General features: G+C 36.2%; 2 protein-coding genes across 2 annotated transcripts in view; both read right to left on the reverse strand.

Annotated features, from left to right (window-relative positions):
* Positions 1-6: 6 nt before the first annotated feature.
* LOC127620689 (uncharacterized) lies at positions 7-8,126 on the reverse strand. Its single transcript, XM_052093882.1, has 3 exons — positions 8,084-8,126; positions 1,755-1,850; positions 7-921 (listed from the first exon to the last, which is right to left on the reverse strand). The coding sequence occupies exons 1-3, from the start codon at positions 8,123-8,125 to the stop codon at positions 7-9; spliced, it is 1,053 nt and encodes a 350-aa protein (XP_051949842.1). The 5' UTR covers position 8,126.
* Positions 8,127-14,930: 6,804 nt separating this feature from the next.
* LOC127621128 (voltage-dependent R-type calcium channel subunit alpha-1E-like) overlaps positions 14,931-24,430 on the reverse strand; it is a 158,024-nt gene continuing 148,524 nt past the window's right edge. The window contains exons 40-48 of the mRNA XM_052094594.1: positions 24,302-24,407; positions 24,113-24,220; positions 22,965-23,065; positions 22,374-22,480; positions 21,802-21,925; positions 20,114-20,242; positions 19,110-19,251; positions 18,265-18,440; positions 14,931-17,558 (exon numbers count right to left, since the gene is read on the reverse strand). Coding sequence (XP_051950554.1) covers positions 17,067-17,558; positions 18,265-18,440; positions 19,110-19,251; positions 20,114-20,242; positions 21,802-21,925; positions 22,374-22,480; positions 22,965-23,065; positions 24,113-24,220; positions 24,302-24,407 — 1,485 coding nt within the window. The 3' untranslated portion in view covers positions 14,931-17,066. The remainder of the gene's footprint in view (positions 17,559-18,264; positions 18,441-19,109; positions 19,252-20,113; positions 20,243-21,801; positions 21,926-22,373; positions 22,481-22,964; positions 23,066-24,112; positions 24,221-24,301; positions 24,408-24,430) is intronic.

Genomic DNA, 24,430 nt, shown 5'->3' on the forward strand with positions numbered 1-24,430 from the left:
GAAATTTTAACTGGTTTTCCTTGGTTTTGTGGGTCGACGAGTCACTCTAATTTCTGCATTCTTCTCCTGTGACTTTTCCTTATCATCTGAGGTGCTGCCAGTGCCGGTTTCCATGGTTACGGTGGTCAGGTTCTGAGGTGCAACTTCTGGTATTGTGATTGAATCTTTAACAGACTGTTTTTGTAAAACACCATTAGTTGCATCTAAAATATCAGTTGAATGGACATCTATGTCTGATACTTCCCCTTGCTCTGATGTCATTGAAACCTTAAACTCAGAGCTGTTCTTTAAAGTTGAGACAGATTGTTGTGGTGTCGGCATGGGTTTCTCCATAGTTAGACCTTTGACCTCTTTGGTCTCTGACTTGAACTTAGTGCTCATTTTGAAAGAAGCTTCAGAGTCAATACTTCTAACACTCATAACAGGTTCAGTTTTATGTTCTGGATCAAGTATGCCTGTGGTTTCTGGAAAAACAAATGATTGAGTTGTTTTGGTGGGCTGGGCTTTGAGGGAAGAAGAAATTATCTCTTTCTTTGTAATCCTACCTTCATCTGACTTGTCTGGGGTAATACCTGAGGCATCTGTCCAATCAGATGTTGTTTCACATGTGGCATCAGCAAGACACTTCCCACCTGCTAGAGTTCTGTCTTTTTCAGGTAAAATCTGTTGTTTTGGCTGATCAGGGTCTGATGACATCCCTATTCCTGTGAGGTCCCTCTGTGACTGTGTGTCTGTTTCTGAAAATGTCCTTTGCTTGCTTAAATCAACAGGTGACAAAGGAAATGACATCATGTGCAGGCATTCATCATTGTTCCCCGTTGTGTCAGTATCCACTTTTTTATTGCTCTCCTCCATTTCCACCATGGCAATAGAGGTGAAGTCGGAAAGGGGAACATTTGCTGGCATTCCCACTTGTTCTTCCTTGGGAAAAGATTTGAAAGAAAAATATGATGTGTTATAACAACTATTGTTTATGTTTCACAATATACAGTGCGGTCCAAAGGTCTGAGAATACATTGAAAATGTAAGGTTTTCTTATATGAAACAGGAAATAAATTAAAAGCTTTAGGATTCTGAACATTTTTAAACAAATAAAAGTTAGAATGTAAAAGGAGGAAGAACTATTTAGGATTTTACACCTTTTTTAGGTCACTGATCAAATGTAAGTATATTGGTGACATTGACCATCTTAATTCCTTAGAAAAGGTGTTCAGATTTATTTGCTTCCATTGAAGCACGCAAGATGCTCTTTGGGTCATTCTCAAATCATGCTGGATGCGTTTTTTATTATAAATTTGTTATTAATAATAAAATTACTATTTCTTCCTATTTTTATGCTAATAATATAATTAAAAATAAAATAATAATAGTAATTAAAAACAAGTACATTAGAAAATAGCATTTTCAGTACAATTTCAGACTTTTGGACCCCACAGCAGATTGTGTACAAATCCTGAAATCACCTGTTATGTCTAGCTTGATTTAAAAAGCAAATCTCTAGAGAATTCCAGACAGCAGCGATCAGACACAAACAAAGAGTGGTTGTGCCTCTTTAGTCACACTTTTGTGTCCTAAGTAAATTGAGTCTTTTATCCGCTCATAAAGTTAGCACACTGATGTGGACTGGTTCATTGCCCTTACATCTTTATAACAGGGAAATACGTAACCTACAGGCCAGTCAAACATATAGAGCCTAACAGTTTTGCTTCTCGTGATTTGGAGAGACTAAATTAGATACTGTAAATCTTATTTACCTGTTTTGTTGACTCTTGGACACAATGAGATTTGTGTTTCTGACTCTTGCAACCAGCAACTGTTGGGTCACCCAAAGTCATTTGCTGCATGATACCCTGTTAAGGTAAACAACAATGTCCAGTCTACAGATAATAACTTGTATATATATATTTTCTCCCCAATTTGGAATGCCCAATTCCCAATCGCCTCAATCCTGGTGGCGGAGAACGAATCTCAGTTGCCTCTGCATCTGAGACCGCCAATCCGCACATCTTATCACGTGGCTTGTCGAGCGCATTACCGTTGAGACATAGTGCGTGTGGAGGCTTCATGTTATTCTCCGCAGCATCCATGCACAACTCACCACGTGCCCCAACAATAGCGAGAACCACATTATAGTGACCACAATGAGGTTACCCCATGTGACTCTACCCTCCCTAGCAACCGCGACAATTTAGTTGCTTAGGAGTCCTGGCTGGAGTCACTCAGCATGCTCTGGATTCAAACTCGTGACTCCAGGGGAGGTAGTCAGCGCCTTTAATCGCAGAGCTACCCACACCCCCAGATAATGACTTTTGAGTGGTGACGGAAAAGATAACAAACAGAAGAATTACAATAACACTTTACAGTAAGGTTCTATTGTTAACATTAGAAAAAGTAGAGTATTAGGTATCATAATCTAACATGAACAATATTGTTTTACAGCATTTAATAATCTCTGTTAATATTACTTTAAACATATATATTTTTATTTTAAGAATGCATTAATATATGTTGAAATTAACATTAACCAAGATTAGTAAATTCTATAAAAGTAGACCTAATGTTCATTGTTTGTTCATGTTAACTAATGCCATTAACGTGTAACAAATACACACTTATTGTTAAGTGTTACAAGAATTGAACATGTTAAGAGATCCAGAAAGATATCAGACGATCAAATGCCTCAGAATCCTGCATCAAAGATGTATTTAGCACACAGTACACATCTTAACAGGATGTTACTAGGGTTTGTAACAAACACCCGCCACTAGCAATATGCAGGGAACTTATGTGCTACGACAAATTATTTTGCTTATTTGCCATGCAGCCACGGTGGCAGGTGACCTGTAAGATGTCTCTGATAATTCATACATATTTGAAATTAAAAAGGGTAGGTTGCTAGTAAGATTGAGAATTCACCACCAGGTACTGTGGCTACCCATAGGCATGTATCAACCCTGTGGCATCAATAGGTACTAGCAACAGGAAAGTAAATATCGAGTGAGTTTCTGAAAACAAATTTACACACCCACTTGGGAAAAATGACAAGTTCCAAAGATATATACAAAACATGTCTGATGAGACGTATATATAATAAAACCTACAAACACTGAAAGCAACTCCAATAACTACAGCAATACAAACCCCTTGACATTTACAACTGACTGTGACTGCCTATAAATCCAAATAAATGGCGACTACTGGATACAAAAATAACTGTACATTAGTGGCTACGCTTGACTATAAATAGAGAGTGCAAATGGAGATGGAACTGTGCTTATTACAAGACAACTCGTTAAAAAATAGATTACCCAGACATTAACTTCACAATGAAAATCACTGCCTGCTAACTGCTTAACTGGTAGAGCAGGGTACTTGCAATGCCAAGGTCATGGGTTCAATAGGTTTTTATTTTATTTTATTTTTTTATTCAACTTTCATAAAAGCTTACAATGACATTTAACATCAAACATAGGACAAACATATATTGGGGGAAACATAAAACAGATCTTACATTATACAGAGTAAAACATTAAATTCTACAGACAATTTTTTTCAAAATATGAGATGTTTTTATGCACTTCTTATTTCTAGTGATTGACTTCAATGAGTCATAAAATATTTTAAGATCTTTACAAAAGAAATTAAATGAGGGTGTTATAATGGGTTCAATAGGTCATGAGAAAATTTGGTACGTTTTGCAACAGACCAATAAACATTGCTAAAGTTCATCTAAAAACAACATTAATTACACTTGAGATTTTTAAAGGTGCACTCAGTCATTTTTTACTCATTAAAAAGTTTAACTCCTAAAGACATGAATTGTAAATTTGCAAAATACTGTATGTAGGAAATAATGACCGCTCACATTAAAATGAAGATTCCAGTCATATCAGTAACCTTATAAAAGCTGTTTTACTCTACATGGAGAGGATCCGCACATGGGGCTGCCATGTTATAATAACATCACCAGCCGAATACTACTCACTTAATGTCAGCAGAGCCATATAGAGAGAGAGTTGCGACAACGCCATTGACTCCAGTGGAACGTTTTTTTTACAGCAATGGCGGCTCGTGGAGCCTCTCAATAGTTCCCGGAAGTAGCAGCAAACACATGCCGCGCCGTAGAGATGCAGCAGAACAAACCGTTTGCGATGCACTTTTAAAAGGTGAGACGTTTAAAGAATAATATTATCTTATTCTGTATATTATCAGTACAAAATAAAAATAACTTGTAAATTAAAACCTTATAGTTGATTATTACTCATTAAATTAGGAGATAAGGGATGTTATCGGATAACTAACAGATTAGGCAAGGATTGGAGCTGGATAAAGTTAGTAACGAACACCCTATTAATTGTAAAATCTGTTCTCGATTCAGTTTCATCCATCGTTTAAAAAAAAAAAGTAATATCGTAATGTATTATTACAATTTAAAATAACTGTTTTCTATTTTAATGTATTTTAAAATGTAATGTACTCCTGTGATGCCAAGCTGAATTTTCAGCCTCATTACTTTTGAACGGCAGTTTATATACGAGTATGCTTAAGTTGTTTTAAAGCTGAATATATTGTGTATATGAATAAGTATTGTAAGAATTATACATTAGATATATAATATTTATAATACATAAATAATGATATTACTATATATAGAATTGTAAACAATAAGCTTCATTTCACTAAATTTTACATTTATGTAACTGCTGCTAATAGTTAATAGTTCATTGACCCATTGTGCGGTGCGAGCTGGAAATCACCTGTCACCAGCCTGTCTCTGTACTATCTGAAAAGTCATAAATATGACATTAGTTACCATGAGATTAGTGAAAACAATGAACATGAGGTAACATAAAAAGGCAACAGAAACCCTAGCCTGAAATAAGTTGAGGCAAATAATGGTAAGCGAACACTAATCCTCAAATATTAGCTGATTTGATCTTTAAAAACAACATCGCTGTAACAACATACTCATGCTACATACATATGTCGGTGTGTTACATAAATATATAAAATAAATGCATTTATTGACTACTAATTACCAGAAATCGCAGTTCTGTCACTCTACTATAACAGTTTGAAATGCCCGCCAAAGAACTTCCTGGAACTATCTGAAGTCTACGTGAATCACGTGACGATCAAGCATTTAAAACTTCCGTTGTCGCAACTCTCTCTTTATATGGCTCTGAATGTCAGTAACCGTCCTGATATTGGACACTTTCACTCATTGATTAAATGAATCATGGCTGACTGTGAATAATTAATTTATATGGCATCTGAAACTGAAAACTATTGATTATAAATGTTGCTGCATCTGAGCCACTAGGTGTCTAAGATGACACAAAGACAAAAGTTACTGAGTGCACCTTTAAGTCCCATAAGTGAAAACACATTAGGCCACATTCATGAAACATGAACAGAAAAAATTTGTGTAAAAATTCATTCTCACGTAAATTGTCCCATTGAATTGAAACAATTTATGTTGGAATCATTTCCCTAACGATTTATACACAGTGCTCATGTTTCATGAATAAGGCCTATTAACACGATAATATGGCAAAAGCATACAGTAGTCTGAAGATTCTGAAATAAAAATAAATAAATTATTATTTGCCTTTGAGCATTCATTGATTTATTAGCAAAGGTACACTGTGTGTGAGACTTTTCCACAGTTGCCATGACAATGTCTCATGACCTTGTTATGAAAGCCCTTATGTCATAATATTGTATTGTTGTTCCCTGCCTCCTTAAATTTGTGAGCTATAAATACATGATCTATTTGTGACATATACTTTACACTTTTACTGATCGGCTGTTTGAGTTATTAAATGAATGTCATTACATGGTTGAAACCATGAAATTAGTTGTGATTACATGTCAACACAATAAATCAATGGTGATTCAATGTGGGAAAATTCCCTAGTTTATTGATTGGATAAGCTAGTAGCCTACTGGTTCTGAAGTCCAAAAGGGGAGCATTTAAATAGATGAAGGCTCAAGTTATACACGCAGCATGGAAAAACATCACTGCTTCATAATTTCTGGTAAAGCAGCCACAATAATCCCAATCATTTTTATCATGTGCTTGTTGAGCTAAATGTAAACCTTAGCCAATGAATGTGAAATAGCCTGTGTTTACTTTTCAAACTTAGGCTCCACAGCGCTCTGAACTTCACTTTCATTTAATAGAGCCTGTGTTGTTGTTGAGGCTACAACGGTGCCAGCTGGTTTGCATTGCAAAAAAACTAGCTGTTTGGTGCTAACGCTCTTGCCGACATTGAACTTGAACTGTGATTATGCCAACAGTGGTTGTCAGGGGCAACAGTTACACAGTGCAGCCATCTATGGTCTCACGAAAAGCGACAACTTGTTCACTGTATTCTCAGTAATAACTCTGGGAACACTCTCTATGAAGCCCATATTTATAATGCATTTTACTGCATTCATAATGTCTCATAATACACCTTATAATATATTATAAGGTAAAAAAAATGATAAAACATTATAAGACTTCCCTTATTCATAGAGTATACTTTAGAGTATAATGCATTATAACACAAGCGACAAGCCTATAAAGTTAATTGGATAAGTGAAGCATAGTGTAAACATTCAAAAGACTTTATGCCATGATCATATTATAAGTGGCCTTTGCCTGCTTTAAGTAACGAAAGCAATATCTTCTTATAAACAGCCATAACATAACTTGTATCATACAATACATTACGTCAAATATAAGTCAAACTTATATACATTTACATTTACATTTGTTGAGCAAACTTATATAATGGAAGTTATTTATGAAAGAAGTCTTCAAATAAGATGCACAAACATTAAAGTTTAGTTTATGGTCATAAAAATAAAACCTAAAATGAGCAATTAGAGAACATTATGTATAGGTCACAAAAAACCTCTGTGCAACGTTCTGCGAAAGTTAGTTTATGTTTATAAAAATAAAACCTAAAAATAACCTTTAGATAACTTTCTGGGGTTCTTATTAGGTTGTCACACAAAAAACCTCTCTGCAATGTTCTGGGAAGGATAGTTTATAGTTATAAAATATAACCTAAAAATAACCATTAGAGAACGTTCTGTGTAGGTTCTTATTAGGTTATCAAACAAAATCTTTACAATTTTATTAGAATGTTAGTTTATAGTTACAAAACAATAGAACCTGAAGAGAACTTTTCTAGAACATTAGGAGCTGGTTCCCAAAAACATTTACCAAATGGGAACCAAATGCTAACGTTAGGGGCACATTTTGTGTTTGCTGGGTACCGACCTGAGAAACACTTTCAGCAACAATATTTGAGCAGTCATGTCGTGTGTCCCGTATTTTCGGTCCGCAGTTGAGAATCAGAACCAGCAATGCCAGATTTACTCAGTTCTTGACAATGAATCAAATCGAATCTGAATCAGTTCGCAATTTAGTCTAAATCTTATGGACAGTTCACTCACGGACTGAATCAACCCAGTCTCATGAAAATTCTTACATATTTTATGAGTTGGCTATTTCATATGATTTCCTATGAGTTTGTTTTAAGATATATGCATTCCAGTTTCAAAGTGAATTTAGTAATCTTCAATAAAACAAAATAATGTTTTATTAATTTATTTAAACATTACAAATTCAATTTGATGGAATTTAAATAAGTTAATCTTAAAATAGGTTAAAATATTGTTTTTGAGTGTAAGTGTTCTACTACATGTTCACATTCTGGTAGCTCAACTGGTAAAGTATGATCCTAACAACATCAAAGATATTGGGTTTGATTAACGGAACACCTAAACTGGTCAAATATGTACCTTTAATGAATTATTATAAGATCAAATGCTTTGGACAAAAAGCATCTGCTAAATGCATAGATGTAAAATAAATGTAGATTTTGTTACTGTAGAGTAGAGCATGGTGCTAGCAACTACAATGTCATGGGTTTAATTCCCAAGAAACACAAAGAGTGTTACAATTAATTGCTCGAATACACACTTTTGGTTCGGATAAAAAAAATAAATGCTTACAAATAAATACATACAAATATAAATTTGGTTTCAAGCATTTGTTGTATATGAGGATAAGAAAGACACTTACTACACAGCAGAGAAGTTTAAGTAGAGTATCAGAGTCCAGCATGTTTCATTGAGTCTTAAGCACTTCAGAATGAGGAACTGTATGGTCAGTTTTAGACCCCTGGATGGCAATATAACAGAACTGTACCTGGAGAGTGGCCAGAGGTGGGCTGTGCCATGGACACACTCTCCATTGCACAGCTTTGCACAAGTGTAGATCCCACCACAGTGACAAGAGAATCACAGCAAGCCAGCACACAAGCCTCATATTCCCGACACCTGTTAACTTTCCCTTAAGCCAAATATCCAATGTTTTGTATTGCAAAGGAGTCTTGCGTGCATCACAAAAAAGTGAAAAAGGCTTGCAAGAGACACTTTCTGTGACCCTGGATTAGAGGGGGCATTTGGTTTATTCTTAGACACCTCCCACATGACCTAAGATTAATGGAGGTTCAAAGAGTGGGACAGAGATGAAAGATTATTAACATTTGATTAATAAAATATGTTATTAATATTTGAGTACTCAATGTAATCTGCAAAAAATAAAAAAAATAAAAAAATTATGGACTGCAATTCCTGACTTGTTTTTGTCATTTGTAGCATGAAAAAACAAAAAACACTTTTACATGCAAAGGCAAACAACTTTAAAGCAGTGATTCTAAACTGGTGGGTCGCGACCCAAAACTGGATCATGAGTCTGTTCTAAAATGGTCACGGACATTATAGAAAAATATTGCTAAATGAAAGTAAATAATACAATGCCACCAATCTTATAAATGTCCACAGTTAAGATAGTCTTTTATAAGCAACTTTTAAATGTTGAATTATTGATTCATTATTTAATTACTTATTACTTACATACTGATGAGACCATGAAACAATTGAAAAACTAAATAAATTCATGTTTAATTCAGAGGACATGTTTGTTTAATTGTGAACGATAAACAATTCTGGTACTGTGTTGGGTCACCAGTCGATGTTTAAGGTTTAGTAACCAGTTGAGAACTATTGCTCTCAAAAAAATAAAACTGAATTCACATTGATGAGCATTAGAGCCATTATTAGGGCATAATGTGCATATGAACAAGTGAATCACAATAATCTGGCTTATTATCCAGTTCTGTAGATCTAAATCCTGAGCTCAGCACTGACCAAAATACAAATTTGATTAAAACTTAAAAAAGTAAAGCAACCAGCTACTCAATTTTAGGCAAATTAACTCAATACAATACAAAGTTCAGTAAACTCAAATATATTACATTTTTTTACAAGTAGATCTAAGTTCAATAAACTTGCATTTTTAAGTACAACTGATCATCATTTCAATATTTTTGATATGTTATTAAGCAGATCCACATTTCTACATATGATCATGTGTCAGCCCCACTAAGACACCAAATAGTTGTTTCACCTTACACCGATCAGCCACGATTTTAAAACCACCTGCCTAATATTGTGTAGGTCCCACTTGTGCTGCTAAACAAGAGCCAAACCGCAATACTTCTCACCACAGAGCGGTTATCTGAGTTACCGTAGACTTTGTCAGTTCGAACCAGTCTGGCCATTCTCTGTTGACCTCTTTCATCAACAAGGCATTTCCATCCACAGAACTGCCACTCACTGGATGTTTTTTGTTTTTGGCACAATTCTGAGTAAATTCTAGAGACTGAAAATCCCAGGAGATCTGCAGTTACAGAAATACTCAAACCAGCCCGTCTGGCACCAACAATCATCCATGCGATTATCTAATCAGCCAATCGTGTGGCAGCAGTGCAGTGCCTAAAATCATTCAGATACGGGTAAGGAGCTTCAGTTAATGTTCACATCAATCCTCAGAATGGGTAATTTTTTTTATATCTCAGTCATTTGGAGCGTGGCAAAATTGTTGATGAGATCCGGGCTCTTTGCTGGCCTTGGTACAACACCGACATTCCTGTCTTGCAGGAATTGGATATTTGGCTTGAGGGAAAGTTAACAAGCAGTATGGCTGGTGGTATTGTCATGCTGGAGGGTCATGTCAGGATGTGCCTGCAGCAAGGGTACCACATGAGGGAGGAGGATGTCTTCCATGTAACGCACAGCATTGAGATTGTCTGCAATGACAACATGCTCAGTCCGATGATGCTGTGACACATCGCCCCAGACCATGATGGACCCCCCACCTTCAAATCGATCCCACTCCAGAGTACAGGCCTCGGTGTAACTCTCATTCCTTCGACGACAAACACAATTCCAACCATCACCCCTGGTGAGACAAAACTGCAGCTCTTTAGTGAAGAGCACATTTGCCAGTTCTGTCTGGTCCAGTGAAGGTGGGTTTGTGCCTATATGTGACGTTGTTTCCGGTGATGTCTGGTAAGGACCTGCCTTGGACCTGTCCAGCCTCTCTCAGCCTATTGTGGACAGTTTGAGCACTGATGGAGAGATGCGTTCCTGGTGTAACTTGGGCAGTTGTTGTTACCATCTTGTACCTGTCCCGCAGGTGTGATATTCGGATGTACCGATCCTGTGCAGGTGTTGTTACATGTGGTCTGCCACTGCGAGGATAATCAGCTGTGCTTCCTATCTTCCTGTAGTGCTGTCTTAGGCATCTCACAGTACGAACATTGCAATTTATTGCCCTGGCCACATCTGCAGTCCTCATGCCTCCATGCAGCATGCCTAAGGAACGTTCACGTTGATGAGCAGGGACTCTGGGTATCTTTCTTTTGGTGTTTTTCAGAGTCCGTAGAGAGGTCTCTTTAGTGTCCTAAGTTTTTATAACTGTGACATTAATTGCCTACCATCTGTAAGCTGTTCCACAGGTGCATGTTCATTAATTGTTTATGGTTCAATGAATAAGCATGGAAAACATTGATAACATAAAAGGAGCACATGCTCAAAATGTTCATCTGTAAGACTGTTGCGCTTCAGGGTAAGATTATGATGATATTAATATGAAAATGATTAATAAATTATTAACAATTTACTGCTGTTACCATGATAATATGTAATAATGTAATCAATAAAAAGTCTGTAGTCTGATTATGACTGTTTCAAAATGTTGTTTAATCCAATTACAAGTACTTGAATTTTGGAATCTGATTACATAATACAGATTACATGTAATCAGTTACTACCCAGCACTGGTAGCAATTACTTAAACATTTAGAAGTCAACTTAATAATTGAAGAAACTTAATCAAAGCGAACACTAATCACCCTGATGTTGACTTGCTCACTGTTTACAATTTTAAAGGGTAACTAAACACCTGCTCAGAGTCTGACTCCACCCACTAGAAATATTTGAAAATGCTGGAAAAGTGGGCAGACCCCGGCGGGGATAGAGGGAACGAACCGAGTGCGGGGCTGAGGGGGCACCTGAGACTCGTAGTGACGGATTAATTGACATCTGCTGTCAGACTCTATGTTATTATTATTCCTCACACGGTCGCAAGACGACATGTACATGAATCTGGCGTGGTGAGCTGGAACCTGCTTACGTCAGCTGTCACCGCTTACGTCAAGAAGTACCGCAACAGCCAATAGGAAAATTCAACTGCAGTAGCCACCGTTCAACCTGAAGAGGGCAGCACTCAGACGTTTTTACACCATATATTGTAGAATTAAAACACTTTATACACAAATGTCAAAAAAATTACTTGAATCAATGACCAGTACTAATAAAGCCCCATGCTTACAGATCATTAACTAAAAAAAGTTGGTTTAGGGTTTAGTTACCCTTTAAGTTGCTCTGATTAGCATGCAAGTTGACTTTATTGATTGTTTTAAATAATATCAACTTTTTCTACATTAGATAGTTCAGTTAAATTTTAAAACAGAGTTTATCTGACAACATTGAAATTGGATTTTTAACAGTGTGTGTGAACCAAATTTGGTTTGATGATTCATATTCACACCAAGCACAGCATGGAATCCTCTTTCATCATCTCCATATTCCTTTTTCCTCAGGATATAAGAGTGTGTGTGTGTGTTTATATGTTATATTCACACTATGACCCCAGTGTGGAATGTGACAAGGTGTTCAGAGGAATGTCTAACTTACAGTAAAGAGGGTGAGGCATGGCTGCAGGGCCCCTGCTGGGCATTAGGCCTCCATCCATCAGAAAGCTGTTTCTACAGTTATAGTGTACAGTTATAAATTAGAGCGACACTAACAGCTCTAACCAGTGTCAGGTTGTGTCCTTAAGAGGCTAAATTGGGAATCTGTGGGTTATACTCAGGATTTTTGTTTTCTTAAAATAAAAAAAATTATAAAAATAAAAAAAATATTTTAGAAATGTTTTATCCTTTCAATTGAAAGGTTACTGCAGAAGTTTAAAAAAAGATTTTCCCACCTTAGGATCAAAGTACTAGTGTGTTTTGCATGGACATAAACTTATGTTGCGTTTCTTAGAAACAGAAATTAACTATTTCTATACTATAAAAAAAGTAGAAATAGACAGATAATGTAAACATAAAATGTAAAAATTTGTTTTAATTAATTAATCAATTAATTCTATATGATTAATTAAAATGTAATGCATACAGTAAGTCATAACATTAATTTATAAAAAATTTATTCTAAAGTCTCATAGAAATCAATGGTAATATTAAGACCCTCGAGCACTGGGGGAAAATGTATATCGAGTGAAGGATGTAACAATTATATTTCAATTAACAAAATAAACAAGTATACAGCATTTAAAGATGTGCAGTTAAATTAACTGGGTATGTATAGACAGTGACCTGCATTTCACTTAATATCATTACACATTACAGTTAATATAGCTGTTCCAAATGTCATGTCAATCTAACTCCACACTGAGGAGGCTTCGGGTGAAAATGCCCTTTTAATGAACACCAGAATGCAAATGTGATTTTAAGTGGGTTGTAAAAAAACTCACAGTAGGCAGAGAAACAGCAGTAGAAGAAAAATCGAATTAAATACAACTGGATTAGCATTTCCTGAAGGGCATCAAAAGAATAGTGTATGGTAAGCTTGGGCTTTAGGCTTTGCCTTTGGGTCTGTGTCAATTAACTTTCAGTCGGCTTCAGTCAAGAATCAAAATAGTCCGACACATTTTGAGTGCTAACATTAAATGAAACATTATATATATGAAAGCCAACCGGAAATAGATGACACATGTAAGGCTGAAAATATCTACAAAACAGAGTTGGAAACGAGTCTGTCTATTAAGCAGTTCAGGCTAAATAAATTGCACACACACACACACACACACACACACACACACACACACACACACACACACACACACACACACACACACACACACACACACACACACACACACACACACACACACAGGCAGAATAAGCTGCAAAGGGAACAAGATTTTCTGACAATCAACAGAAAAAAATGGCAATGCAAGACAGAAAATCAACAGGTCACCCTGTCCTGCAAGATCAAAGGTCATCAGCAATAGCATCTGAGAAATTGCTTTCCCATTTTTAACATTGTTACAGTACTATATTGAGAACATTTTAGGCAAATTTATGGCAAGTCACCATATCATAAAAGCCTTAATAGATTACAGACATTTCCTTAAAATGAAACAGTTTAAGTATAACTTAAGGGGAAAACAAAACAGCTTAAACATTTGAAAACATCCTAAAATCGAAAAACGAATGAGACATTCTGACTATATTAAATTGATGCACTCTCAGAAAAAAAAGGCACCATTTAAAGTAAAGAGCCATCACTATGGTGGTACCCTTTTTTGTACCTCTAGTTAAAATGTATTAATTACATTTGTATTTTTAATTGACCCAAAACAAGTGTCCCACCCCAGTTACAGCCTTGTACCTTAAATAGTGACTTTTTTTCTGAAAGGAAATAAATAAATACTAGAAAAGAAAAGATTGCAAATACAAACAAAACAAAAACACTCACTGAGCACTTTATTAAACACACCTGTACACCTACATATTCATGCGATTATCTAATCAGCCAATCATGTGGCAGCAGTGCAGTGCATAAAATCAAACAGATACGGGTCAGTAGCTTCAGTTAATGTTCTCATCAATCATCATAAAGGGGAAAAATGTGATCTCAGTGATTCTGACCATGGCATGATTGTTGGTGCCAGACGGGCTGGTTTGAGTATTTCTGTAACTGCTGATCTCCTGGGATTTTCACACAGAACAGTCTAGAGTTTACTCAGAATGGTGCCAAAAACTAAAAACATCCAGTGAGCGGCAGTTCTGTAGATGGAAAATGCTGTGTTGATATGAGAGGTCAATGGAGAATGGCCAGACTGATGCGATCTGACAGAAAGGCTACGGTAACTCAGATAACCACTCTGTACAATTGAAGTGAGAAGAATAGCATCTCAGAATGCACACCATGTCAAACATTGAGGCGGATAGGCTACAACAGTAGAAGACCATATCAGGCATTTTATTAGGACCATAGTGTTCCTAATAAAGTGCTCTGTGAGTAGATGATATATATACATAGATACATGTTTCTAACATGACATTTACTGTACAGTTAATAGAAAACAGATGGTTAGGCTTCCAGGAAAGTGGGACAGGCCAAATATAGACAACAGCAGTATATCACCACCAACAACACACTGTTAAAGTGCTATACAGAAATTGAGATGATAAATAACTGTGATACTGCCAACATAACTATATATATATATAGAGAGAGAATATTTGAAGGCATGTACAAGTGTTTAAAGTGTTTTAAGGGCTGACAGAAAACAGTATGTTTTGCATTATTTTTTGGCATTATTGAATTGTTTGTATTTTCTGTGTTTGAACATTTCATACATGTACAGTATCTAATGTATTGTATAAAGTTTTTTTCAATCAGACGAAGCATGTTGAACATGAACCACAAGATTTGGGTGCAATGGGAATCTTTTTTATTTCATATAATTCACAAAGCAACGACCCCCAGCAGGTCATCAAAAACAAGTACCAAATACTCTCTATTCACATTCAGGAACATGTCAAGAAAACAAATTACAACACAATACATGATACAGACATTTTCTAGAGGGGGTATCTAATCTTAAAATAATTTTTTAAGATGTTGGATATACAAAATCTAACCAAAGAGTAAGACTTCAAATGTGTTTTAATCAAAAATCAATGTTGTTTTCTTTTTTTTTTTTTTGTGGGAAATCCAGAGAGAAGGATGGTCTTGAGATGAGCAATAAAATTGGCATTTATATGAACCACAATCCATACTTCCATTATAATACTCTATAGACTAATATTATGCATAAAATTATGCCAGTTTCCCACAGCTACCTTTAAAAACCAGATCATCCACATTCAGGCTAAATGTACATTTTGAATTTCTGCAAATGCATTCATAGAAAACCAGGTGATTTTCAGGAAATCTCATATAACCCCAAATATATATATATATATATATTGCAGTAATGAGAATATCACGATGACCATCTTTTTTCACATTATGGTAATGAAAACTGGGTGGTAAAATGTGCGTAACTGTCAGAAAATATTTGTCTTAAGGGCCTTGTTCAGTTTCTAAGCCAAACTACATTATGAATGGATATTCACAGTAAACATTACAAATGAAACAACAAAACTTGAATTGTAATTGCTTTCCCATTCTAGTAATGGAGCTACAGTTGTGAAACTCACAAAAACATGTTCGGGTCATATTTCACTAAGAAAGAAATAAGAAATAATATTTTGCATAAAGAAGCCCATTTTTTTTAGGCCCAATTTACTTTATGCAAAATATATTTTCTTACTTTTCTCTTGATTTAGCCCAGAAATGTTTATGACAGACTTTTTGAGATTCACTAATAGAGAGAAGAAATATTCCCGAGTGCTTTAGATTTTCTGTGAGCCAAGAAAATATCTGCTGGATAAGAATGAGCTGGTCTAATCAAACAACATGAAGTATGTGAAACATATCCATTTTTTAAATAGTTTCCATTACAAGGCAAAATGACAGGGATTAGTCATCATTTCACAAAAGATAACATTTTTAAGACAACTGAACTTATTTACACATAAACATGGCTTGGAGACTTCATATACTGGATTTGAGATGTTTACATATGGTACACGAGTCCTCCATATAGACTCTATTGTTAAAGGCCAGGACATCACCTGGTTCCATTTGCGTTAAACTTCATGCACTATTCAGAATAAACAATTCATTAGGCCGTATTTCCCTTCAAGTCCCTGTTAACTGAACGGAATTTCAGTCATTATTAAGATATATAGTTAAAGGGGTATTTACCTCTCGTCAATGACAGACTGTAATATCCTACTTGCATTCTGAGAGTGTATATTGGAGTATATGTATGTGTGTGTGTGTGTGTGTGAGTGTCTACACCTCCTAAATGTGAAAGAACCATCAAAACCGGTCACAGAATGATTAGGATGCCAAAGAGCTTCCCAGCCCTCCCTTTATGAATCTTCTCATCAGCCTCTGAAAATCAAAACATCTGCCTGCCATAGAGGTTGTATCCACACACACAGATCTGAGCGTATGCTGCTGTATTTACGCTACCTTATCAGCACAGAGGGAAATAACTATGTAAACACTCGGTTTGTACACGCTTATCTGCAGTATACAGAATTTCTCAATATCTTGAGGCAGGTTTGGAAACCTGAGTGTGTTGGGGAATGACACAGTTGCTGCTGATGAGCTTGCTATCTGCTTTGGATTCATCTGTATTAGCTTGTCTTCTTATCTGTAGGGTGGATCCAAAGAAAATGTAAGGGCACATACCTGATCTTCAACCTCAACGTGCTCATGCCAGCTTTGACTGGTGTTCATTTCAGCATGTTTGGCAAAGTCAGATCTTTCTCTGTTCTTCAGAAATACTTCTACATCTCTGCTCAGACTCCACAATCACAGGCACAAAAAAAAAAAAAAACACACACAAACAGGCAAATTTAGATAGATAGAGGCACAAATCTCACGTTCACAGTCATTAATCCAGAATGCCACTGCATTGGCTCGTACTATTTCATGGAATCTTTCAGTCTTAGATTCCGATACCCTTAACAATGGTCATCTTCATCAGTGTCACTTAGAAGGTCGCAGCTTGACATTCCTGCTGTTGCTTGTGCTAGTCGTTTACGTAAATGTCCGTTTGGCACCTGCCAAGTGTGACGTAGTTGAGGGGCAGAGCTGATCGTGTTGGAGTGGCCCAGGCTGGTTGCCATTGCAGCCTCAAAAGTAAGAGTCTCCTTTATTTCACTGGATTTTGAGGTGTTAACGCCTTCCTGCAGTAACAGGTATGGCTCAGAGATGTAGTGGTGTGGGGTGGAGTGAGCAATGGCTGTTTCTGGCCGTGTTTCAGTATGCTCCTCTCTCTCCTCTGTGGTTGGAACACGTGCACGGCCCTCCCCCGATGCTGGATTTGCACGGCACACTAAAGGAGAGTACGATATGTGGGGTCGAGGGCGTGAGGGCGTTTGTGGGAGCTGACGGCGCCCTCGAGGAGTGCCTGAATCAGAGTTGGAGGGGCCAGGGCTGCCTGAATTATTTCCCTATTGTGACAGGAAGAGATTGATTTAAGGATTGTGGGCAAATAGAGAGAGAAAAACAGAGCAAAGATGTGATTAAGAGATTGAGGGGATGGATAAATGCAGAATCAGAATATTAAATCCACAGAGGAAGAGTGGTGAAAACTAGACATTTGAAAAATGTGAGTAGTGCTTGGCCATTGAAAACTTGCCAAAAAGATGCCAAGGCAGTGATACTGCATATGGTTTCTAGGGTGTTCTGGGTGATTGTTAGGTTGTTGTTTACAGGCCCAAGTAAAAAGACATCACCCCCAAAATTGGATATGCTCTGGCCCCTCATTCAATGGAAGTCTATGTAGGTTCAGACTGAACATATTTTTGTCCATCTGCACCTTTTTTTATTTGTTTTTCCAATGTATACATATGCTAGATGGACGCATTTTACCATTGTGACACGTCTCAATATTTTTTCAGCATCTTAAACATTATCAATGTGTTTTCAGGTGTAGTGTCAAGTAAAAAAAAACTTACATTAAAATGATGTCTCTAGAAACATAGGTTTGGTTTCATTTATTGTGATGTGGCTTTGTTAAAATCCCAAACCATTACTTTAAGCAATAGTAAATAATAGTGATGCTTGAAAATAAATATTCTACCAGGTCTGACTAGTATCACAGAGGGTGTGTACATGTGTGTGTATGTGTGTTCTCACCTGTTTGTGTGTCCTAACCTGTCTCAGTGTCGTGTGCTTTCTGCCATCACTGGGCGATCGAGAACGACATCTCTCCTGTGAATGGCTCCTTTCCTCCGAGTTACAGCGAGACATGTCTGGAGACAGCAGGTGTCTTCGCTCTTTAGATCGTCCCCTCTCATTGTCCACTGGCTCCCGCAGGCTTGATCTAATAGCTGCAAGTAAAAAACATATGGTAAACACATGTTTAGACACACATGTGCAAACAGAGACAAGACATTTGTAGATATATCAGATGCACTCTACAGTATGTATTTATTGTGGCAGAACAACCCACCCCTCCCTCTCGTCATTTTCACCCAAATGACAAGCTGCAGTGTCCCAAAAGGAGGGGAGCACATGTGGCCGTCGGACACCGCCCATGTCCTGGATCATTCTACGGACACTCCCATCCAACAAAATGCCCCCTTTTACTGCGATGATGCCAGAAACCCCTTTATTTTAAACACAATTCCCCATGGACACATTAGTTTCACAATTTTGAATATTTTATGTTTATTATTATTTAATAAATGCCTCTCTGAGGCCTGATGCCACACCCACTGTACATACATATATATATATATATATATATATATATCAGCATATATACTGTATGTGTGAGAGAGAGAGAGAGGGAGAGAGACCCTGATCTGTGTCTCCTGTCCACTGGATCTGTACCTCGCCTTATAATCTTAGATAACACCGTGTATCTAGTGGACTCATGGTAATAATTACCTTAACCACAGGTCGGCACAGTATCTTCACCATTACAGAGAATATGAATGACAACTTAGCCAGTGTTAATAGTAACTGAATGTTTGGAATGAATGCTGCAAACTGACCTCTGAAGCTTCTTTGCCTTGGTCTCTCCAGTCGGTCGGGGCTCACCCTCTCCAGAGAGAACTCATCCTGCCAGTTACCATTAACACACTGATCACCAATTGTGGAGAATGAGCGCTTCATCAGTTTGTTCTCTAAAGACACCTGCTGTACACATGCAAACACAAATGCAACAGAGAACAAACAGAACATGCAAACAAACCCCAAGAGCACACGTGCATCAACAAACAGACACAAAAACAGACACAAAAAGTAAACATGTTACGCTTGTTGGATTTGCACCCTATCTGTCTCTGAAAACATACACAGTGACATAAAAAGAATACAAAATTAAAAGAGATCTTGAAAAACAAGAGCTTTTAAATTGAGGCAGGTACAACTTCTCATCTCTGCTGGAAAATACAGGTCATACCAGCTAAAAGTGGTCATATTATACATGATTTTATTTATTTTTACCACACGAGGCCCACTTATAATGTTAGTTAAGTTAATGTTATTTTTTAGTAAGCTGCAAAAAACAAGAATGAGTCAGATTGGTTTCAATAAATGCACATTTTCACCAGGGAGGAAGTTTTTAGTTCTAAAAGTTACAGTATGTTTCTAAAGTACATCAAGCTCTTTTATCTCCAAAGATTAAGGAAAATTTGATTTCTCACAATAAGACACATTTTATTTGGTCAATCTGTTTTTGTTTTTTATTTTGCTGGTAGATGGTAAGATCATGGATCCACCCACCAGCTTTACCAAAGTGGTCATCACTGGCAGGTCAAACACATAATCCAGTTTGGACCAGTTTATGATAAACTAGCCTTAAAAGTTGGTTTTAGCTGGGGGGGTTTTCAGCGGGGTTAGCCCTTACAGTCCCATTCAATCATCTCTCCCTTTCCCTCTTTTGCACCAGTGACAACACTGATGCTAAATAACTATAATCACACCCTCATCAATAAGGCAGATTCAGAAACAGCAGCTAGCTATCACAAGGCTAAGCTAACACAGACAGCAGTACCTGTGTCTCTACTGCCAGCCGAGGCATGGAAGAGGCTCGGATAGAGATGCCTCTTCCTGGTACCTGCAGAGGATCGGCCTGCATGCGAGTGTTGCACAGCACACTGCTAAATTCTTTGTGTTCTGGCACCTATGCAGTTAGAGAGAGAAAAATTGGGGAGGAGGGAGAGAAATTCAGTCCTTATGGAAGAAAAACAAACACTAAGTGCAGCGTACACTGGCCCCACAGAATATTTGGACACTTAAGCCACACTTTACAATGTATGAATGTTTTTGCAAAGTCAAACCAAGAAAGAAAAGATTACACTAGGGCTGCAACTAACAATTATATTGATAATCGATTAATCTAACGATTATTAGAATGATTATTCGACTATTCTGCAATTATTGCAACGATTAATCATTAGCTCTAAACTGCTTATTCAGGTTGTATTAAATGTGATTACTAACAATAAAGAGGAAAGAAAATGTATCTTTTAAAAATACCTCTAAATGACATTCACTGAATTGAAGGGGGAAAAAATACTTTTTATTAAGTTTAATTCAGTAAATAAATTCACTGCAAAAAATCCTATTGTTATGAAGTGTTTTTGTCTTGTTTTCAATTTAAAATGGTCTAAAAATCCTTTTAAATTGAGAAGCAACATATAAGATATTTAGACTTGCTTTAAATCTTATCTTAAGTATAAGTGTATTTTCTATATAAGTGCATTTTTTTCACTTGGTTATACTTCTGCAATATTCAAGATCTATTCTCTAAAAGTAAGTCTAAATATCTTAAATGCTGCTTCTCATGTGAATGCATCTTTATTTCAATGATTTTTAGATATTTTAAATATTTGTATTTTTAATATTATATTTAACATTCTCAGATAAAAAAAAAAAATGTCTGCAGTCTAGCTGCTAAATAAAATGTACATTGTTTTAAAGTAGATTTAGATATTTATATTGGAAAACAAGCCAAAACAAAAACAAATACAAAAAAATATATAATGGGACGAAGAATCTCTCACCTTTCTGTTCACTTCAATCCATATTTATCTCACAAATAACAAAACAAAATTCTCTCTTATTAATAAAGCTGCATATTGCCATATTATGATTCGATATGTCGCAAGCCATCACGTTATAATCTAGCTGCATTAAGCATGTGCGTTCTTTGCGATCTACATCACCTGAAGCTGTTTGGAAAGTTTAGAGTGCATCTGGACGGTGAGCTGTGTAATTCTTCCTCTCCTCAATCAGGCGCGAACTGCAGTACTGCTCTCGCATGTCGTTAGAGTTTAATGTGATCTCATGTTATGTTAAATGTAATACATTTTTTATTGTTGATGCTGTCGATAACGTCGTCTAATAATTTCAGCCCTAGATAGCACAAGATCACGTTAAGCTAAATATTTCACAAAAATATATTTTTGGACAGTTTCAAACGTTAGTTAATTCTAAGAAAACCTCTAGCATCTGCATTTGTTTGCAGATACCACTTTGTGTAATATTGTTATCTATTGAAATAAATGTTATACTTAAGTCTTTAAAAATGCCCAAGTACTTTCTACAGCTACTGTAGGTAAAAAACTATAAAATAAAAAAATTAAAAAATAGATAAGCATACAGTATATGCATGACACATGCCAATATATCTCATGTGAAATATAATAGTTTGTATATTTTAAATGTATTTAATCCTACGATGCTTTGGAGGTGATACTGGTGTTGGTATTCCTCCTTCTCTTCCATGGTGTCTTGGGTCATATGCTGCATGTAAAGATCTTGGGGAGAGATGGGACTCAGTGCCACAAACCCACCTCTGGTGCTGTGAATACAAAACAGAAACTTGTCAAATGAGATCATCTACATGAAAATTGAAAGATAAAATGGGGACATAAAAATTAAAACAGATACAGGGCCAACTTAAACACACACACACACACACACACACACACACACATGTTGTGTTTCCATGTTTTATGGGGACTTTCCATAGACATAATGGTTTTTATACTGTACAAACTTTATATTCTATCCCCTAAACCTAACCCTACCCCTAAACCTAACCCTCACAGAAAACTTTCTGCGTTTTTACATTTTCAAAAAACATAATTTAGTATGATTTATAAGCTGTTTTCCTCATGGGGACCGACAAAATGTCCCCACAAGGTCAAAAATTCCGGGTTTTACTATCCTTATGGGGACATTTGGTCCCCACAAAGTGATAAATACACGCTCACACACACACACACACACACAACATGTACAATTACAGGGCAGATCCTGCACTGTGTGTCAGGAATGGCAGAGCCTTGGCACTGCAGAGAATGTCCTGTGGCAGCGAGGATGCATCCATGCGTTGGAACATCGGTGCATGTTTCTGCAAGACAACAATACTGTGTCAGAGCAATCTCAGAGCTGAGGACACAGTTACCAGTACACCCCAAAACAGCACACATTTTCACCATCAGGAATTATATTATACTTCAGTAAATTTAACAATATTACAAACAATTAGATGCCAATCTGTTTTAAATCAACATCAAGATTTTAGTTGAAAATTTCCTTGAATGTGTAAGGAAAATATTTATGTCAGATGCTGTAATTGGTGACTCTTTACATTTTTTTTAAATATTTTTTATCTAGCACTAGTTGTGCTGCGGTGTGACAAATGCATTTTTAACGGATATAAAATTCAAAATAATCTCTCATTTATATTGAGGTCATAAAACTGCATGCATAATATTTTTGAAACAAGTAGCAAAATGCTGCTTACGGTAGCTTTTAATGAAGTATTTATGTAGCACGTTACACCACAGGACATGTCAACTTACCAAAAGTATTTTATGTCAACTACCACTTACCTGTTCCTCAAGCTGCTGGCGGAGCTTCTTTGCTTTGTTCTGCTTGTAGTAGTCCATGATCATCATGGCTGCATAGATCTTCCCAATAGTCATGTCACTAGCTGAAAGAGAGTTTGGTAAGAAACTAAGATTTCTAAGGTCAAAATAAATGAACTCCACTCAGTATCAGCATCAGTATACACTTTATGGGAGAGAATCATGCCTCCTAAACTAGAATTGTATGATAAAAATAATTTTTCCCCTCTTTTTTAATGGTCAGAGCAGTTTAAATTGTTTTTTTTTATTGCTAACAAAAACTAAACACAATTATTTTGTTAACTGAAATGAAAATAAAAACTAGTATAGCTGGAAACAACTTAAACTTATCTAAAATAAATTTTCATAACTCATAAACTCAAAATATGTCAAATTAAATACATATTACCTAGAATTAATTTTAGCTTTAACATCTGATATAGAGCATATTATACTATTTGAAATTGTAATAATTAAACATATATATATATATATATATTTTTTTTTTTATAGATACTAATAACACTAGTAGCCCCAGAGAAATGTATCTATGTTTACATTATTTAAGTGAAAACAGTTAAGGCATTAACTTGGGATGTCCTAAAATGCTAAATATCCTGTCTACACTGGGCGCTTACATTGACGTGCTGCAACAGCATTCTAAATTACATGCAGATAGCATGAACCAATCAGCTATGAGCTTGAGTAGATGTTAGCCATGGTTAAATAGGAAAACAATCTGTATACTACTTTATTTTTAATGGAATTCCGCTGGTATAAAAATTGACTTAATATATAATTATTATTGAAATGTTATTGTTGCTAATATTGATTATAAATGTAAATAGTAAGAAAAGTACCAGACATAGACCAGAAACATCACAAGCTGGCTTTAATATAGGAGTCAGAAGTTATTGAAATATGTAAAAAAAACGAAATTAGTCAAAAAGTTTGAAATGTCTCATATTTAGTATGCTAAATTATTTTATTTCAGACAGATAAGATAATAAATCTGCTGAGTTATTAGCGAAAACGAATTAAACTTTTCCTAAATTGAAATGACAAATTTAAAATGAAAGCTAAAATAAAAATAAAATAACCCTGAGTTAGAGCTGCCAGTTTTCATCTCTCACCTTTGTGGATGGGTACAAGCAGGACAAGAGATTTATGGGAGAGGTGTGGCCAGATGACACTGATTTCCTTCTGCAACTCTATGTCCATCTGACCTCTGTCCTCACCCCCTGCCACACAAAGGCCAGTAACTAATATTATCTATTTGTTACCTTGTGAAAACAGGCCTCACTATTAGAAATTATGCTTACCTCGAGCAATTTTAATGTCCAGTGCAGTGCGTATCAGGGCCATAAGGGTGGAGGTGAAGTGAACAGACATGTCGTCATCCACTGGCATGTTCATCAGCACCAACCGCTGAGAGCAGGCCACATTAGGGA

The sequence above is a fragment of the Xyrauchen texanus genome, chromosome 27, assembly GCF_025860055.1.
Source record: "Xyrauchen texanus isolate HMW12.3.18 chromosome 27, RBS_HiC_50CHRs, whole genome shotgun sequence".
NCBI lineage: Eukaryota > Metazoa > Chordata > Actinopteri > Cypriniformes > Catostomidae > Xyrauchen > Xyrauchen texanus.

What these genes read in the sequence shown, in the direction of transcription:
- LOC127620689 (XM_052093882.1), bottom strand. Translation starts at nt 8,125, where the DNA reads ATGCTGGACTCTGATACTCTACTTAAACTTCTCTGCTGTGTA. An exon ending in TTAAACTTCTCTGCTGTGTA is followed by an intron (nt 1,851 to 8,083) that starts GTAAGTGTCTTT and finishes TTACCTTAACAG; the next exon opens with GGTATCATGCAGCAAATGAC. An exon ending in TCCAAGAGTCAACAAAACAG is followed by an intron (nt 922 to 1,754) that starts GTAAATAAGATT and finishes TCTTTTCCCAAG; the next exon opens with GAAGAACAAGTGGGAATGCC.